Genomic DNA, 19,603 nt, shown 5'->3' on the forward strand with positions numbered 1-19,603 from the left:
CAAGTACTCAAAGCCCCTTCTGAATTCCCCGTGGGGGGGGTCCCCTGAGGGAGGGGCCCCTTGGATGAGTCTTAATCCAGCTCCAAGTCAGGGAAAACTGCTGCAGGGGCTGGAAGGGGTCCAGGCTGCACCCTTCCTCCAGAGGAGGCAGCGAGGCCCTGGGAAAGCTGAGATCTGTAATCCCATAATCCCCCTCTCCCAGCCCTGCCCAAACCAGACTTGCAGGACAGAATCCACACCGTGGGGCCCGCCCCCAGCTCTCAGGTGCCTGACACCTGGGGTGTCACCTTCCCCCAGGGCCCCCAGAGGAACAGTGCACAAATCCAGTGCTGCAGCCTGGGGGTGGGGTGCCCCCACTTCCATCCGCACCCCCAGACTCTTGACCTCAAGAAACCTCTGCCAAACTCTGCTTTTGACACTCTGCCCTCTGATTAGGATGCCAGCTGGGTAATGGATCAAAACGAACTGCTTCCAACACTAGAACCCAGGAACAGGGATAGGAAGAGAACTTAATATGGACGTGGGGGGCAGGGGCAGCTCACAGGAGGCTGGGGTCTTTTCTCCTTTCCAACGACCCTGACTCTCTCCTTTGCTTTTCTTCAATCTCACTGCTCTGCAGTCACTCATGGAAGTGTAACAAGGAGACAGAAACAGACCCACACAGAGGGAGAAAGGGAAGGAGGGAGAGAGGAGGAGGAGGAGGAAAGAGAGAGCAGTTAAACAAAGGTTTATCAGGAGATAGGATGGGAGAGAGACAATGAGAAGGAGAAAGCAAGCAAAAGACTCTGAGACACAGAGGAAGAACTGTGAAGCAACTAGAACCCAAGCTGAGTCCTTCCTCACTCGCCACAGAAACCAAGTGAGAACCCATAGAATCTCAGAGACAAGCAAGCCCTAAGAGACAGAGAACCAAAGAGGAGCTGTGAAGGACATAGAGCTGTGGCTCAAGTACTAGAGCGCCAGCCTTGACCAAAACTAAAGCTAAGAAACACAGCCTAGACCCTGAGCTGAATCCCAAGGACACACACACGCACACACACACACGAATATATATGAACATATGTATCGATATGTGTATTTTGAATATATTAATATATAATGTGTACATATGTATATGAATATGGATATATGAATACAGATATGAAGAAGAAGGAGAAGGAGGAGAAGAGCTATGGAAACTCAGCCCCTGAGACATGAGAAACGGACAGGAAACGGCTTCCCAAAGGTCTCTGACCAGTAAGTTGCATAATTGGCCTTAAACCCAGAGAAATGAAAACCGAAGTGTCCCAAAGGCCAAAGGAATTCAGTGCAGCCTGGGATCTGCTCCTGTCCAGGCCGGCCCCCTTTTGCAGTCACACCCCACAACCCCATAACCACACCCCTCTCCCAGAACCCAGCCTAGAGCAGAAGCCTCTGCCCTGATTGGGACAAACATCTAGCACTGACCACGGCTAGGAGAGCCCAGCTCAGCCTGCTGGCTAGGAGGCCCCAGGTGAAGGAGGGTTCCAGGCTGGGGCCTCCACCCCCATGACTGCTGGCCCAGGGCATGGTGGGGAGGGGCGGGGACGGGGTAGGGCAAAGGAGGGGTGCAGATAAAAACAACCTGAGACGTCACCACCCCCCAGATCTCCCAAAGTTACCTCAGCTGTGCACAGCAGGTAAGGAGGGTGGGTACAGAGAAGGAGGGGTGACTCCTCAAAGCTGAGGCTGTGGGTTCCATATCTCCCTCTCCCCAAACCTACAGGTGATGTTTTGGGGAATCAAGGTGTCTCTGGGTCTGTATTCTGTCTCTGTGGCTCTTTTTCTTCTAAGTCTTTATCTCTCTCCTTTCTTCCCCCTCCCACTTTTCTCTTCCTACCTGGCAGTATCTCTCTAGGTATTATTTTTCCTTCTGTTTTGTTGTTATTGAGACAAAGCCTGCTTCCTTCTTAGTTGTATTTGTTGATTTAAATTATTGCACCTCTCTATCTCCTCATCTTCATCTCTTCTGTCTTTCTCTAGTTCTCGGTCTGATTCTGCCTCTTTCTCCATTCTATGTCAGCCTCTCTTTCTGACATTTTTTTTGCCCTCTCCATCTGGCTCAATCACTGTGTTTTGATTCGCCGTGTCTGTGTAGCTTTATCTCTTTTTAAGTCTTGGTATGGAGTCAGTATCTTTGGAGATAGATAGATAGATAGATAGATAGATAGATAGATAGATAGATAGATAGAAGATAGATCCATAGGAGATAGATAAGCAGGCATCTATCAAAGAATACATAGATATTTGTCTCTTGGTATCTCTTTGCCTCAGTTTCTATCATTTTCATCTCTGTCTCTGCGTTTCTACTACCCTGCCCTCCTCTCCCCACCACTCCATCCCTTCTACTCTATTCCTCTCCCTTCCTCTCTGCCACACTGCTTTTTTCTACCTCCTTTCTCCCTTCACCTGCTCCCACTGCCAGAACCCAACACAGGAAGACTCCAGAAGGAGAGAGGACAGAGAGGGCCCTGTTCTCATCTCCTGTGCTTTGCAAACCCAGCAGCTACCTGGGCATGGACGGCGTGAGCACCGCGGTGCTGCTCCTGCTGCTGGCCGGGGTCTACCTGCTCCTGTCCCTCAGCTTTCGGAGCAAGGGCAGGCTGCCCCCGGGCCCCAGGCCTCTCCCGGTTCTGGGGAACCTGCTGCAGCTACCCTCCCGAGATTTGCTGACCTCGCTCACCAAGGTGCAGGGCGAGCCCTTGGGGGATAGGGAAGGGGGGGAAAGAGCCCTTGTGACCTTCTCCTTCCATCCTCAGCTGAGCAAGGAGTATGGCTCCATGTACACCGTGTACCTGGGTCCCAGGCGCGTTGTGGTGCTCAGCGGGTACCACACGGTGAAGGAGGCGCTGGTGGACCAGGGGGAGGAGTTCAGTGGCCGTGGAGATTACCCAGTGTTTTTCAACTTCACTAAGGGCAATGGTAAGCTTCCTCCCTCTCCTCCATTCCCCAAGCTTTCCAGACCCCCAGTCACCCCAGGACCTTGAACGCCACCTCCATCCCCATCCCCATTGCCATCCAACTCCTGTGTCTGTGCTTCAGGCTGGCGCTCTACCACTTGAGCCACAGCTCCGCTCCTGCATTTTTTGGTGGTTCATTGAACATAAGAGTCGCACAGACTTTCCTACTCAGGCTGGCTTTGAGTCATGATCCTCAGATCTGGGCCTCCTGTGTAGCTAGGATGGCAGGTGTGAGCCATCAGCACCCAGCAGTCATGTGGTCCTTAAAGAAAAATGTCAGGTTGTCCAGAAGTGGGGTAAGGAGAGCCCAAGGCCCAGTGGAAACTCAAAGAAAGCCACCTCAACCAGGCTGGAGGGTCAGGATGGCTTCCTAGAAAGAGACTCAGCAAACACCAGGAAAAGGGGTCTCAAGGACGATGTTGTCCATGGAGGTAACCACTCCTCCTCTCCCCAGGCATCGCTTTCTCCAATGGAGAACGGTGGAAGGCCCTGAGAAGGTTCTCTGTTCAGATTCTACGCAACTTTGGGATGGGAAAGAGAAGCATTGAGGAGCGGATCCTGGAGGAAGGCAGCTTCCTGTTGGAGTCTCTGCAGAACACAGAAGGTCGGGGTGGGGAGGGATCCGTGAGTGCAGTCTGCACCCTCAAAACACATCCATCCTTCTTGGTAGGCGCTGTTGTGAATGCAGAACTTGTGGAGGGTCCTCACTTGGTTCATTGTGAGGATGGCGCCCCTAGAGGTGGGCCCACTTATGACCATGATTTCAGGCATGCACCTGGCTCTCCCCGTTATTTTCTTTTTCTTTTTTCTTTTTAAAAAAAGTGTTGTTGTTTTCTTTTTTGTTGTTCTTTCCATTCTTCTTTTTCTTTTTTTGCTGGTCATGGGGCTTGAACTCAGAGCCTGGGTGCCGTCCCTGAGCTCTTTTGTTCTACCACTTTGAGCCACAGAGCCACTTTTGGCTTTTTCTGTGATTAATTGGAGGTAAGAGCCTCACAGTTGGTGTAGTCTTGTTGAGATAAGCAGAATGCTGTGGTTTTTACGATGCCCAGTGCATTGCCAAACACTTTCCCGGAATGGTGTGCAGCTTGCATGCTGGGTGGCCACGTGGGAACTGTAAGATAAGAACTGGGTTAGTGGTTGCATCTCCAGTGTGGCAGTCCTAGCTGGGGTTGCATGGGGTGGAGGGGCGTGGGCTGTGCGGAGTGTCTTCCAGAGCTGGACATCTGATCCAATCCTCCCTCCACCCTTGACTTCTCCATGACACAGGTGAGCCCTTCGACCCAGTGTTCGTGCTGAGCCGCTCCGTGTCCAACATCATCTGTTCTGTGATCTTTGGGCACCGCTTCGACTACAGCGACGAGCGTCTGCTCTCCATTATCCGCTTCATCAACGACAACTTTCAGATCATGAGCAGCCCCTGGGGCGAGGTCAGCAGAGTGAGATGGGAGAGAGCTGGGCTGGGGGTTCGGTGGAAAGGGAGGTGTTCCTGCAATTTAAACACAAATTAGAAATAGCCAGCAGAGAAGGGACTGCCAAGGACCCGGTAACCACGCTCTACCTGGCCAGGCCCCTCAGAAGAGGGGATTTCCACTGACCCATTCTAGCCATGACTATTAGTGTATGGCCACACCCCGATTTTAGCCATGCCTCCAGAGAAGGGACCTCCACTGACCCAGTCTAGTCGCGCCTACACTTACATGGCCACGCCCCTTCTGGCCACACCCCTCTGGAGAAAGGCTTTCCACTGACACATGCTGTCCACGCCCATTCAGACATGGCCACGCCCACTCTGGCCAGTCTGAATCCCCCTGTTCTTTTCTGGCCGTGCCCCTCCGCAGAAGAAACCTTACTTGGCCCAGTCTGGAGACATTCCCGCCCTGCCATGCACACCGCCTCTAAAGCTCTGGCCCCTCCAGACCTTATAGGTGTCCTGGATGATTAAAGCGCTTGAGGTCTCCTGCCCCTGCCCTTACTCCGTCTCCTCCAAATCCTAGCCTAGCACTGCTGGCTCACTCGCACTTGTAATTCTAGCTACTCAACAGGTTGAGATCTGAGACATCCAGTTTGAAGCCAGCCCAGACAAAAAAATAATAATAATAATAATGAGTTCTTATTTCCCATTAACCACGCAAATAGAAAAATTAGAAGTTTGGTTCAAGTGGCAGAAAGCCAGCCTTGACCAAAAAAGCCCAGGGCCAGGGACCAGAACCTAAGTTCAAGCCCCAGGACAAGCAAGCACAAGAAAGAAAAGAAATATACCCCGCCTGCCCCTCCAAGCCCTTCCTCCTCTTCCCGGAACCCAGCTATACAACATCTTCCCGGGTCTGCTGGACTGGCTGCCTGTGGGGTCGCACCGACGAATGTTCCAGAACTTCAGGGGTATGAAAGAGCTGATCGCTCGCAGCATCCGTGAACACCAGGCTTCCCTAGACCCCGACAATCCCCGGGACTTCATCGATTGTTTCCTCACCAAGATGGCCCAGGTAACCCTGGGGCTGGAAACCCCACCTGGAGTCTAGCTTGAAACTCTCTTGCTTCCCTGGCCTCAAACCTCCAGGAACCCCAGACTGGGCAGGGGCTGAACACTTTTCTCCTGGAGGAGCTGGCATACCTGGCTATGCTGAGACAGCGCCAATTAACAGCTCCCAAAGACCTTGTCAGTGGCTCAGTTCATCCTGGACCTGAGGCTGGGATTTCCCCTCCCTGGCCCTTGCACCTTCCCAAGCCGCCCCCCACTATCTTCCTGGGACGGGAACCGGGGAATGGGCCAACCTGGCACCCGGCAGCAGCGGCGCAGGTTTGGGAATGGAATCCCCTGGCTCTGGCCGGGGTGCCACCACGTGTGTCGACCTATGCAGGAGAAGAAGGACCCGCTCACCCACTTCCACATGGACACCCTGCTGATGACCACGCATAACCTGCTTTTCGGTGGCACCGAGACGGTGGGCACCACGCTGCGCCATGCCTTCCTCATTCTAATGAAATACCCCAAAATTCAAGGTACTGCCCCCCTGCCAGCTGGCCCTGAGTCCTACCCACAAAGCACTAATGGCTGAGACGGCCCAGCCAAACCTGCAGAGTCCACACCTCCTACTCAGGATCCAGATCCTGCCCTGGGTGCATGGGTCCCACCTTTGAGCCCCTATCCCAGGTCTTCGAACAGCCCTGCCCAAAGACACGCCCCCAAGCCTCATGCAAGCCACGCCCCTAATGCTCCTAGTCATCCCTCAACCCTCGCCTCTAGCCATGCCCTCTGACCATATCTCTCAAGTCACGCCCGTGGCCACGCCCCTAACTTTCTCTCCTGCTCAACCCCCTACTCACACTTCTGAGCCCGTCCAAGACTCAACTCCTCCCTCATTGCCTTGCCACACCTACAAAGCCCTGGTGCGGCCCCTACCTCCCTACGCCCAGCCCCTGGAAGGAACCCCAATTTTCTTTCGTACCGCACACTATGCGCGCACGCGCACACACACCCTCCATCCGCCGTAGCCATCCACCAACCCGCCCAGTGCTGGAAGCCCCGCCCCGAACCCCAGCAGCAGCCAGAAGTCCCGCCCTCACAGACCAACCCTCCAGCACCCGGGCTCCAACCTGCTTTTTGCTCGCACTAGCTCATCCTTGCACACACACACCCAAGCAGGGGCCCCTCTGTGCACCTTGCACACACCTCGTGCCCCGCCCGCCTCCCCTCTTCTACCTCCAGCCCGCGTGCAGGAAGAGATCGACAAGGTGGTGGGGCGCTCGCGGCAGCCCACGCTGGAGGACCGCGCGGCCATGCCCTACACTGACGCTGTGATCCACGAGGTGCAGCGCTTCGCCGACGTCATCCCCATGAACTTGCCGCATCGCGTCATCAAGGACACAGAATTCCAGGGCTTCCTGATACCCAGGGTGGGCTAGGCCTCTGGCCCACGACTTCTCACTTTTAAAACTGGCCAGGGGTACTCTAGGCCTGGACACCAAAGAAGCATTCCCAGCCTGAGCAAAGCACCTCTAACATCCTTAAGTCTACAACTTCAGCCCTTCCCCAGGACCCCATCTCACACCAGAATGCTGGGGGTCCTGCCCTTAGTCCCATTCCCCTTTCCTGTCACAAGACCTCCTTCCTAGGATACATCTTTCTAATCCTAAGGGGTTAGGACTGAATCCTAGGATCCCTGGGTCCCAGAGTCCTATCCTGAGACTTCTCCCCTTCCCAGGAATGGAACATCTGGTTGCACAAAGCAAAGGGAGGGGACCCCATTCCTTCCTCAGACACCACTACACACACCAGCATCACTGGGAAGCCCAGATGGAGTCCAGTGTCCTACCCTCACCCCCTTTCCAAGTCCCCAGGAACTCCAGGCCTGTAAAGTGGAAATGTCAGCTTGCTAACACTAACCCCTCCCCATCCACACAGGGCACCGACGTCATCACCCTCCTTAACACTGTGCACTACGACCCCAGCCAGTTCAAGACACCCCATGAATTCAATCCTGAGCATTTTCTAGATGCCAACCAGTCCTTCAAGAAGAGTCCAGCCTTCATGCCCTTCTCAGCTGGTGAGCATATGAGTCAGTCTTTTAAGCCTTAGGGTTTTTCTTGGTTGTTGTTGTGTGAATGTATGTGTAACTGGAGTTTAAACTTAGGGCCTTGTGTTCTCACTTGGTTGTTCCTCCCCCCCCCCCCCAAAGCTAACACTCTTCCACTTGAGCCACAGCTCCACTTCCAGATTTTTGCTGGTTAATTGGAGGTAACAATTTCATGGACTTTCCTGCTCTGGCTGACATTGAAACACAATCCTCAGGTCTCAGCCTCATGAGTAGCTAGGATTACAGGTGGTGTCACCAGCACTAGCTCAGCCCTCGTTCTAAGTTCACTCCATGAACTTCCTTACTTCTCCATCTCACCCCATGCTCATCCTTTAATGCACAGATAGTCACTCGCTCTCCCAACCCTAAAGTAACTCAAAATCTCTGCCACTAAAAGGCATAGATGAAGTGCTTCCAACTTTGGTGCTTTGTTTCGGCTCAATCCTGCCTTTAGGTGGAAAAGCCCCATTTACTCTGTAACAAGGAGAAAAATAATAAACAACTATATTCTCTCATGCCAGACACTGCCTGAGAGGGATTACAAAGGAAGTAGCTAGGAGCTGGGCTCTTAGCTGGTCGCCCAGAGGGTGTGCACCCCAACTCTGTCCTGCCTTTGTGGTCTTGGATTTGTTGCTTCCTTTCCCTGATCCTCAACTCCCACACCCATAAAAATTCAGATAATAAGTCAGGCCCTAGTGGTTCACACTTGTAATCTTACCCACTTGGGGGGCTTAGATCTAGAGGAACACAATTTGAAGCCAGGATAGGAAAGTCCACCAGACTCTTAACTGTAATTAACCAGCAAAAATGCTAGAAGAGCTGTGGCTCAAGTAGTAGAGAGCCAGCCTTGGGAGAAAAAGCCAAGTGACTGCTCCCAGTAGCTAGTTCAAGCCCTAGTCCCAGCACACACACACACACACGCGTGCACACAGGTGTGCACACTCATACCCACATGCACACACAAATGCCCAGAAATTATGTCTTGCCTAAGAGCAGAAAAATTACCTCGGACACTGTCAAGATTTAAACCTGGGACAACTGTGCTTTGAATTTTCATTTACTCCATTTTCTCCTCAGGGTTTTCTCTGAGAGTTTAGGGGGCAAGGTGCAGTTCCTCATCCCCTTAACTCTCCTTAACTCCTTTGGCCCTCCCCTCCCCACCCCGCAGGGCGCAGGCTGTGCCTGGGGGAGCCTCTGGCCAGAATGGAACTCTTCCTCTACTTCACCGCCATCCTGCAGCGCTTCACCTTGCAGCCGCTGGGGGCACCCGAGGACATTGACCTGACCCCGCTCAGCTCTGGACTGGGCAATGTACCCAGGCCTTTCAAGTTGCGGGTGCTCCCCCGCTGACACCCCACTACTAGAAGCCTGGCCTGTGAGCTGGGTGGCGGGTGTCTGTCTAGAGAATGTTCTGTACTTCTCCACCTGGTTCCTGGCTGGTTGTCACATTCTGTTCCCCTGTCATCCTAGTCCGTCTGTACCTTTATCCACTTGAAATGTTCAGAGAGAAACTCTAGGGCATGGAAATGCATCTCCTGTGCCCTGGACCTGCACAATGCATTCTGTGACTTGCCTTTTCCTGAAATTTCTGTATCATTTCCAATCACATTATCTAATAGATTCTAACCTGTCCTGGCTGAGTTAAAAGACACTGGTATTGCCTATCAATGGTCAGAATGGCTATCACTAAGAAAATAAAGAACTGGGCACTGGTAGCTCATGTCTGCAATCCTACCTACACAAGAGGCTTAGATCTAATGATTGGGGTCTGAAGCTAGGCTGATTCGGAAAGTCTGTGAGACTCTTTATCTCCAGTGAACCACCAAAAAGCCAGAAGTAAGGTGTGGCTCAAGTGGTAGAGCACCAGCCTTGAGTGAAAAAGGTCAGGGACAACACCCAGGCCCTGACCCGAGATTGGTATACATACACACACACACACACACACACACACACACACACACACGTAGTAGCAACAGAGGTACCACATGCCTGAGCCACCAACACCTGGCTAGCAAAAGATATTGTAACATGCAAAAAGAGGGGGAAAAGAGAAAGAGAGAGAGAGAGAGAGAGAGAGAGAGAGAGAGAGAGAGAGAGAGATGTCTAATAATGTTACTTGCAGTATAGAGTTCAAGAAACATCTAGCCAGGATCCTATACTCCTAGCTACTCAGGGGACTGAGATCTGAGGATCATGGTTTGAAGCCAGTCCAGGCAGACAAATCTGAAAGGCTCTTTATCTCCAGTAAAAAGCTAGAAGTAGAGGTATGGCTCAATTGGCAGAGTTCCAGCCCTGAGCAAAAGAAACATAAAAAAATACACCCAAGCCAAAGTACAAGGTCCTGAACTCAAGTTCTGGTACTGACATTTAAGTATGAAATATTAAAAAATCAAAAGGAGATTTGGATGAGGATGTGATTCAATTTCTGAGGTAATTCTGCAATCCACACAATGAAGTTGGTGTGTAGTTTCCACCCTGTGGCAGTAGAGAGGAAGAGATTCCTGTGGAGTGGATGGAAGCTTCCTGGTTCACTGACTCAGAGAGAGGATTTGAACACAGAGCTTGCCTTGGTTTTTCTATAGTACTTCAGTGCATCACTTCCAGTGCTACTGTGACATTCATTACTGTCACCTTGCAGGAAAGAAAACTGTGTCAGAGGCTCTGACTGACAGCCTCAGGCCTGAGCCCCATGAGCTTGGCTCTTTCCAGAGCTTTCCAGTTCTGCAGGCACACCAGGGGCATCAGTGGCAAAGTAACCCAATCTCTCGTGCCCTGGGTGTGTCATAATACAGGAGAGTAAACAAGTCCCAATACTTCCAGATTTTCAATGGGGGTTTAGGTTCCAGTACTGGCTGCTTTCACTGCCTGGGCAGAACAAGGGGACAGGAGAGGAGACAGGAACCATTAGGGTCATGTGTCACATTTCATAACAAACAAGGTCATAGCGTGGTCTGAACACTGGAACAAATGGAGAACCTTGATGTACACAGTGTTCAACGCAGGGCAGAAAGAGTCCAGAATGCAGGCTGTTCAAGAATGGGGGGAAGAGGAAAGGAAGGAAGGAAGGAAGGAAGGAAGGAAGGAAGGAAGGAAGGAAGGAAGGAAGGAAAGATCAAGGCAGAAAGTGTCATAAATCTTTGCAGACTGTCTGAGAGAGAGAGAAGGAGAGATGGAGGGAGGAGAAAAATGGAAGAAAAGGAAAGAAGGAAGGAAGGAAGGGGGAGAGGGAGGGAGGAAGGAAGAGAGGGAGGGAGGAAGAAAAGGGAGAGAGGATAAAGAAAAGAAGGAAGGGAGGGAGAAAAACAGGGAAGAGCAAGGGAGGCAAGGGAAGGGAATGGAAGGGAGGAGAAGAGGAGGGCAAAAGGAGGGAGGGAAGGTAGAGGGGAGAGAAAGACAGGGAGGAAAGAGAGAGAGCATAAGCACAGATTTATCAAGAGTTGGATGGGAAAAAAAGATAGAGACAGAAACAAGCCAAGGATGCAAGACAAAGAAGAAGAGAGGGAGAACCTGAAATTCACACCCTATGCCCTAAGAGATGAAGAAACAAAGACTAGTTATGGAGTCATGGTTCAAGGGGTAGAGCACCATCCTTAAACAAAAATAAAGCTAAGGAGCACAGCCTAAACCCTGAGTTCAATCCCCATCATGTGCGTGTGTGTTTGTGTAAATATACATGTATGAATGTATGTATAAATGTATTCATGTATGTAGAAGAAGAAGAGAAGATGAAGGAGAAGGAGAAGAGAGCTATGGAAATTCAGCCCCTTAAACACAAGAAAATCCCAGGGAAGGAAATGGCTTCCCAAAGTCCCTGACCAGTGAGATGTTGAATTGGCCTTTAACTCAGAGAAAGAAAAACCAAAGCGTCCAAAATGCCAAAGGAGCCAGGTGCAGGTGGCTCACGCCTGTCATCCTAGCTACTCAGGAAGCTGACATCTGAGAACTGTGGTTCCAAGCCAACCTGGGCAGGAAAGTCTGTGTGAGGCTCTTATCTCTAATGTATCACCAGAAAAATGGAAATAGTGCCCTGGCTCAAAATGGGAGCTTGCTAGCCTTGAGGAAAAAGAACTCAGGGACAGCACCCAAGCCCTGAGTTCAAGGCCATGACAAAAAAAAAAAAGCCAAAGGAATTCAGTGCAACCTGGGATCTGCTCCTGTCAGGCTGGCCCCCTTCTGCAGTCACACCCCACAACCCCACAACCACACCTCTCTCCCAGAACCCAGCCTAGAGCAGAAGCCTCTGCCCTGATTGGGACAAATATCTATCACTGACCACAGCTGGGAGAGCCCAGCTCAGCCTGCTGGCTAGGGGGCCCCAGGTGAAGGAGGGTTCCAGGCTGAGGCCTCCACCCCTATGACTGCTGGCCCAGGGCATGGTGGGGAGGGGCCGGGATGGGGTAGGGCAAAGGAGGGGTGCAGATAAAAGCTACCAACAAGTCACCACCCCTCAGATCTCCCACAGTTACCTCAGTTGTGCACAGCAGGTAAGGGAGGGGTAGGGAGGAGGAGGGGTGACTCCCCAAAGCTGAGGCTGTGGGTTCCATATCTCCCTCTCCCCAAGCCTACCTGTGTCCCCAAGCCTACCTGTGAGGTTTTGAGGAATCAAGGTGTCTCTCAGTGTGTGTTCTTCTTGTTTTGTTTTTTGCCAGTCCTGGGGCTTCAACTCAGGGCCTGAGCACTGTCCCTGGCTTCTTTTTGCTCAAGGCTAGCACTCTACCACTTGAGCCACAGCGCCACTTCTGGCTTTTTCTATATATGTGGTGCTGAAGAATCAAACTCAGGGCTTCATGTATACGGAGGCGAGCATTTTACCACTACTCTATATTCCCAGCCCTCAGTGTGTGTTCTTTGTGGCTCTTTTTTTTATACTTTCTTTCTTTCTTTCTTTCTTTCTTTCTTTCTTCCTTCCTTCCTTCCTTCCTTCCTTTCCTTTCCTTTTTTCCTCTCTCTCTCTCTCTCTCTCTCACACACACACACACACCGTATCTCTGCTTTATGTTGTTGTTTGGGGGGGTTCTTTTTGTTATTGTTGAGAGAAAGCCTAGATCCATCCGGGGTTGTTTGTTGTTTTTTTGTTTGTTTGTTTGTTTTTTGGGGGGGGCAGTCCTGGGCCTTGGACTCAGGGCCTGAGCACCATCCCTGGCCTCTACACACTCAAGGCTAGCACTCTGCCACCTGAGCCACAGCTCCCCTTCTGGCCGTTTTCCATATATGTGGTGCTGGGGAATTGAACCCAGAGCTTCATGTGTAGGAGGCAAGCGCTCTTGCCATTAGGCCATATTCCCAGCCCTGTTTGTTGTTTTTTTAAGTAATTGCACTTTTCTGTCTCCTCATCTCCATCTCTTTTGTCTTTCTCTAGCTCTGATTCTGGCTCTTTCTTTAGTCTATGCCAGCCTCTCTTTCTGAGATTTTTTTTCTCTCTCTCTCCATCTGGCTCAATCTTTGTGTATTGATTTGTCTCATCTCTGTGCCTAGAGTTGGTAGAGGGATAGATAGATAATAGATAGATATGATAGATGATAGATAATAAGTAGATAGATAAACAGATAGATAGATAGATAAACGGATAGATAGATAGGTAAGTAGGTAGATAGATAGATCTAAAAATAGAGATATGTCTCCAGGTAGCTCTGTCTGGGTCTCTCATCCTCATCCCTGTCTCTCTGTATTTGTAACATCTCATCCTCTATTGTATGCCCACATTCCTCCTCCCCTTTGCTCTGCTCCTCTGCTCCTCTTCTCTCCTCTCCTCTGGTAGACAGGGAGAACCCTGTCTCTGCTTCTCTCTACCTCCTTTCTCCCTCCTCCCACCCCCATTGCCAGAACCTGAGGAAGGAAGACTCCAGAAGGAGAGAGGACAGAGAGGGCCCTGCTCTCATCTCCCGGTGCTTTGCAGACCCAGCAGCTGCCTGGGCATGGATAGTGTGGGCATCATGGTGCTGCTCCTGCTGCTGGCCAGGGTCTACCTGCTCCTGTCCCTCAGCTTTCGGAGCAAGGGCAGGCTGCACCCAGGCCCCAGGCCTCTCCCAGTTCTGGGGAACCTGCTGCAGCTACCCTCCCGAGATTTGCTGACCTCGCTCACCAAGGTGCAGGGCGAGCCCTTGGGGGATAGGGAAGGGGGGGAAAGAGCCCCTGTGACCTCCTCCTTCCATCCTCAGCTGATCAAAGAGTACGACCCCATGTACACCGTGTACCTGGGCCCCAGGCGTGTGGCGGTGCTCAGCGGGTACCACACGGTGAAGGAGGCGCTGGTGGACCAGGGGGAGGAGTTCAGTGGCCGTGGAGATTACCCAGTGTTTTTCAACTTCACTAAGGGCAATGGTAAGCTTCCTCCCTCTCCTCCATTCCCCAAGCTTTCCAGACCCCCAGTCACCCCAGGACCTTGAATGGCACCTCCATCCCCATCCCCATTGCCATCCAACTCCTGCGTCTGTGCTTCAGGCTGGTACTCTACCACTTGAGCCAAGCTCTACTTTTGGCTCTTTGTGGATTCATTGGACAATAGAATCTCACAGACTTTCCAGCCCAAGCTGGCTTTGATCCATGATCCTCAGAGCTGAGCCCCCTGAATAGCTAAGATGATAGGCATAAGCAACAGTACCCAGGATCCATTTCTTCTTCTTTTATTTATTTATTTGTGTTTGGGTTGTTTTTTTTTGTTTTTTTTTTTCTTGTACTCATGGTCTAGGCACTGTCCCTGCTCTTCTTTTGCTCAAGGCTAGTGTTCTATCACTTGAGCCATGGCATCACTTCTGGCTTTTTCTGTGTATGTGGTACCGAGGAATCAAACCCAGGGATTCCTGCATGCTAGGCAAGCACTCTACCACTAAGCTACATTCCTAGCCCCCCACCCCCACTTTTTAAATTCTGTTATCAGCCCCACCTTAATCTCATTAGTCAGATTGAATTCTCTAGTCATTTCTCCATCCCAGGCCAGCCACATCTTTGATCCCAACCACTGACCTAAATTGCCAAACCCCAGTCTCCATTTTCAACCTTAATCCCACTACCATGGCCAAACCAACTCAAGTTCAAACTCAAGTCCAAACTCCAAGTCCTTGTTCTGTCCAACTCCATCCCCACCACCAGCCTCAAGACCAAGTTATCATCACTCTCCTTGTCTTCTCTCTTCTTGACCTCACCACTTTCATGGCCATCTCAACCCAAGCTCATCTTCGTTGCAATCACCTGGTAACCCTTCCTCTGCCCACTCCCCCATAGGCTTAGAAATCACCAGGGCAGGGCTGAGAATATGGCTTAGTGGTAAAGTGCAAGCCTCATATACATGAAGCCCTGGGTTCAATTCCTCAGCATCACATATATAGAAAAAGCTGGAAGTGGCACTGTAGCTCAAGTGGAGGAGTGCTAGCCTTGAGCAAAAAAGGAAGCCAGAAGCCAGGGACAGCACTCAGGCCCTGAGTTCAAGCCCAGGACTAGCAAAAAAAAAAAAAAAATTTTTAAAAAAAAAACCACCAAATCACCAAAAAATCAAATCAAGGCTTGTGCTTCTGAAACTTTTAATATCATACATCTGTTATTCAAAGGAAACGATGTGGTATGAACTATTAAGTGATTCAAACATCTCCTGTCATTGAAAAGCCTTCGCCAGGCGCCATTGACTCATGCTTGTAATCCTAGCTACTCAGGAGGTTGAGATCTGGAAGATCACAGTTCAAAGCCAGCCTTGCAGGAAAACCTGCAAGACCCTTATCTCCAATGAACCATCAAAAAACCAGAAGTAGAGCTGTGACTTAAGTGGTAGAGTGGCAACTCAAAGACAGCACCCAGGTCCTGAGTGCCAGCCCCAGTACATAAAAAGTTAAAAACAAACCCAAGATGTTATCCTGTGGTTCATGGTCCAGTGGGAAATGCCAATCAGCATGAGACTGTGATAGCCCAGTAATTACCTAGTCGTTCACAGTCCAGTGGAAAACGCAAGTCATCATGAGACTGCCCAGCAAGGTCAGAGACACAGATCAGCCTGGGAGTTAGCGGTGTCCAAAAGAAGTGCACGGTGACTCACACCTGTCATCCTAGCTACTCAAGAGGCTGAGATCTGAGGATCGCGGTTCAAAGCCATCCCAGGCAGGAAAGTCTATAAAAGTTTCATCTCCAATAAACTACTCAAAAAAGGCCACAATGGCACTGTGGTTCAAATGATAGAGCGCTAGCTTGGGGAGAATGCCTGAGCCATGAATTTAAACCCCAGGACAGGCCAAATAAATAAGTGCTGGAAACAGCCAGGGATAAAGCACCAAATGCTTCATGAAGTAGAAATAAGCTTTCTCCTCCAAATGAAATCTGAAAGATGAAAATATTAAGCCAGTAGAAGGCCAGGGGTAAGCATATTTAGGAAGAAAAAGAGAACTTGCAAGATGGTCTGCAAAGGCCCAGCATCCAGGCTTGTTCTGGGATGGGCTCCCAATGACCCCAGGTTTGTTTTCCTTGCTTATCTCTCTTATTTGTGTACTGAACAATGAGTAACACCAGTAATTTTCACACCGGGCAAAACCAAGGACAGAGTAGCAACCAATATAAGACCTTGCCCCCATCACCAGACAGTGAGGCAATCAATCATTGGGGGAGGGGGCAATACTAGGGCTTAAACTCAAGGCTTGAGTGCTGTTCCTCAGCTTTGTTGTCTCAAGACTGGTGTTCTAACCCTTGAGCCCTAGCTCCACTTCTAACGTTTATTTTTGTGGTTCACTGGATGTAAGAGTCTCACAGACTTTGTTGCCCAGGCTGGCTTTGAGTCATGATCCTCAGATCTGAGCCTCCTGAGTAGCCAGGATGACAGGTGTGAGCCATCAGCAACCAGAAATCATGAGGTCCTTAAAGAAAGAAAGCATCAGGGTGTTCAGAAGTGGGGTAAGGAGAGCCCAAGACCCAGTGGAAACTCAAAGCAAACTACCTCACCAGGCTGGAGGACCAGGGGTGGCTTCCTAGAAAGAGACCCAGCAAACACCAGGAAACACCAGGAAAAGGGGTCTCAAGGGCAAAGTTGTCCACTCCTCCTCTCCCCAGGCATCGCTTTCTCCAATGAAGAACCGTGGAAGCCCTGAGAAGGTTCTCTGTCCAGAGTCTACTCAACTTTGGGATGGGAAAGAGAAGCATTGAGGAGCAGGTCCTGGAGGAAGGCAGCTTCCTGTTGATTCTCTGCAGAACACAGAAGGTCAGGATGGGGAGGGGGTCCGTGAGTGCAGTCTGCACCCTCAATCCACATCCATCCTTCTTAGCAGGCCCTGTTGTGAATGCAGAACTTGTGGAGGGTCCTCATTTGGTTCATTGTGAGGATGGCACCCCTAGAGGGGGGTCCGCTTATGACCAAGATTTCAGGATGAGCCACCAGCACCTGGTGCTCCGCATTCTTTATCACATCTGCAAAGTCCCTTTTACTATGAAAAGCAAGACATTCTATTCTCGGGTTGTGGGGAAGGGGACATCGAGCTTTTGGGAGGTTGGGGGCTAGAGGTCATTATTCCACAGTCTCCTAATGGGTCAGATCTTACCCAGGAGTTCCCACCACGATCACTGATGTCTTCTAACAGCCTCGTGAAGAGGGAGGGCAATGCCATGAAATCCACTTGACAGCAGAGAAGACTTGAGTGTCAGGGAAAGGGATTCAATTGGGCTCAGGAACCTCAGTACTAAGGAGAACCCAAATCAGGCTTCCAACTAAGTCTCCTTAGTTGCTAACTAGGCTGGGACAAATGGGTCTCCATGGCTCTGTTGAGATGGGTTCCTCTGCTTTTGTGGTGTGTGGTCTGTTTGGCGGTTGGAGGTTACAAGTGTTGTGTTCCTGTCTGTGGGTAAGGGTGTGTGGCTGTCAGGCAGCACCTGTGAGATTGCTGTGTTCTGTGAAGTCTGATCATTTCCAAAGGGCTGTATGGTGGCAGGCACAGCGCATTCTGTTGTAGTGAGATTTGCAGACTGCTGTGGTTTTTACGATGCCCAGTGCATTGCCAAACACTTTCCGGGTCTGGTATGCAGCTTACATGCTGGCTGACCATGTGGGAACTGCAAGATATGTACTGGGTCAGTGGTTGCCTCTCCAGGGTGGCAGTCCTAGCTGGGGTTGTGCTGAAGACCAGCTTCAGCAGCCAACAGGAGACCAAGAAGGAGTGTGGAGTAGGCGCAGGAATGAGAGACGCGGAGTCAAAAGTGATGAGTTAGTCTCTGGCCCAAATAGCTCTTTATTTATACTATTTTTGAGCAGGAAAATGGTTACATAAAAGCACTTATTTTTCTAAAGCAAGTATCTTTTACATGTATCTCCAAGGTCTTTTTTTTTTTCAGTAAACTCTAACCAATTGTTTGCATATTGCTCAGCTGTCTATAGTTATGTTAACATATCCTGTCTGACTAGACAATTGGGTTTCTAACCACACTAAAGCATTGATCAGAGGTGTGAGACATCTCTTTACCTTAAAGCTTGCAGTTTCTGCATTACTTTTTACTTATCCTACCAAATGCCAAGTAAATTAACCAAATATTTAGCATGGTTAATAATTGTAAAATCTCAAAGGGCTTCTTTTTGTAATTGTGCTTTAAAATCCATTATCCTTTCACTTTACTGTCAGGTTCAAAATAGGCATAAGTACACCTTTTTTGTGGATATTTTCTCCTGCACACACTTCCTTCTTTAAGCACTATTGTAACTGTTTACCCATTTTTCCTTTTTATGTTAAGTCATTTGTGCACCATGGCTTTCCAAACCACCTTATTCTCTCCCAAATAGAAAGATTTGTGCATCTCACTGTTTTGCCATTAATCCTAACTTCCCTTTTTCCCTCATGGTCATAATATCCTGTCCAAAATCTTTCCAGGTTAAGTGTAGTCAACAGCCTTTTCCCATTAACTGCTGCTGCTCCTGAGGGGGCCTTCCAAATCCTACTTCCTATCATATATGCCTCATAGAAAGGTCCCCCTGTGGTGGGAATTAACAGTTTCTCTTTTGTGGATGGGATTGTAGGACCCAAATATCAAGTTCAAATTTGGGGATTTAAGATTGGTTTTCTAGCTCTTAAAGCTAGGGGCATGGGAGGCTTATTGGACTCTGGGTCTTTCTCTTCATCACTAATAGATTTCTTTCTAAGTTGCTCATACAGCTCTCTTGCAGATTTTTCCCCCTGCAGCAATCCTGGGCTTTTTAACAGCTGCCATTTCCCCACTGGTGAGGAAGTAGTTATTTTTGTGTCAGTCACATAGTCATGCACTTTATTCTCTACAATGCCCTTATCTCCGGGAAAATATATTACAAATACAAATATACTAATTATAAAGCATGTCTTTAGCGATGCGAGGAGACGAAAACGCAGTCTGGGCCCGGTACCTTGCCTACCAGGCTTTTCCTCCCCCAGATCCATGTTAAACGGATGGAAGGTGACACGAGGCTCCTCCAGGGATGCATGGGGTACAGGGGCTGGGGCTGCACAGGTTGTCTTCCAGAGCTGGACATGTGATCCAACCCCCACCCCCTTGACTTCTCCAGGCCACAGGTGACCCCTTCGACCACGTGTTCCTGCTGAGCCGCTCCGTGTCCAACATCATCTGTTCCGTGATCTGCCCTCCATTATCAGAGAAGGGACCAACCGAGGACCCAGCCTGGCCACGCCTGATGTGACCACGCCCTCCAGATGAAGCGATTTCTATTGGTCCAGCCCAGCCATGCCCCTCTAAAGTAAGACCTGCACTGACCCAGTCTGGCCACACTCCCGCCCTGCCATGCCATCTCCTCTAAGGCTCTCCCCACCCCCGACCACGTAGGTGTGCTGGGGGCTTAAAGCACTTGATGTACCCAAGTCCTCTTCCGTTAACTTCATCCATTCCCCCCAAAATCCCTAGCGATGTTACCTCATTCGAGCCTGTAATCCTAGCTACTCAGAAGGTTGAGATCTGAGAAATCCAGTTTAAAGCCAGCCCAGACAAAAAAAGTTTATGAGATCCTCCGCCTGGAAACCCCACCTGGAGTCTAGCTTGAAACTCTCTTGCTTCCCTGGCCTCAAACCTCCAGGAACCCCAGACTGGGCAGGGGCTGAACACTTTTCTCCT

General features: G+C 50.2%; 1 protein-coding gene and 1 pseudogene across 2 annotated transcripts; both read left to right on the plus strand.

The window, feature by feature from the left end:
- The first annotated feature begins 1,255 nt into the window (after positions 1 to 1,255).
- On the plus strand, positions 1,256 to 19,175 carry LOC125338947 (annotated as a pseudogene).
- Positions 1,641 to 17,377, plus strand: LOC125339006 (cytochrome P450 2F2-like). 2 transcript variants are annotated; one of them, XM_048330062.1, is made up of 11 exons: positions 1,641 to 1,658; positions 2,516 to 2,705; positions 2,778 to 2,940; positions 3,433 to 3,582; positions 4,245 to 4,405; positions 5,282 to 5,461; positions 5,837 to 5,978; positions 6,685 to 6,872; positions 7,381 to 7,574; positions 12,034 to 12,036; positions 17,367 to 17,377. In XM_048330062.1, the coding sequence occupies exons 2-9, from the start codon at positions 2,535 to 2,537 to the stop codon at positions 7,552 to 7,554; spliced, it is 1,329 nt and encodes a 442-aa protein (XP_048186019.1). In that variant the 5' UTR covers positions 1,641 to 1,658; positions 2,516 to 2,534; the 3' UTR covers positions 7,555 to 7,574; positions 12,034 to 12,036; positions 17,367 to 17,377. The 2 variants fall into 2 exon arrangements, with proteins under 2 accessions (XP_048186019.1, XP_048186018.1); XM_048330061.1 differs by lacking the exons at positions 12,034 to 12,036; positions 17,367 to 17,377 and adding an exon at positions 8,721 to 9,199 and having other exon boundaries at positions 7,381 to 7,522.
- Positions 19,176 to 19,603: the final 428 nt, after the last annotated feature.

Source organism: Perognathus longimembris, chromosome 20 (assembly GCF_023159225.1).
Source record: "Perognathus longimembris pacificus isolate PPM17 chromosome 20, ASM2315922v1, whole genome shotgun sequence".
NCBI lineage: Eukaryota > Metazoa > Chordata > Mammalia > Rodentia > Heteromyidae > Perognathus > Perognathus longimembris.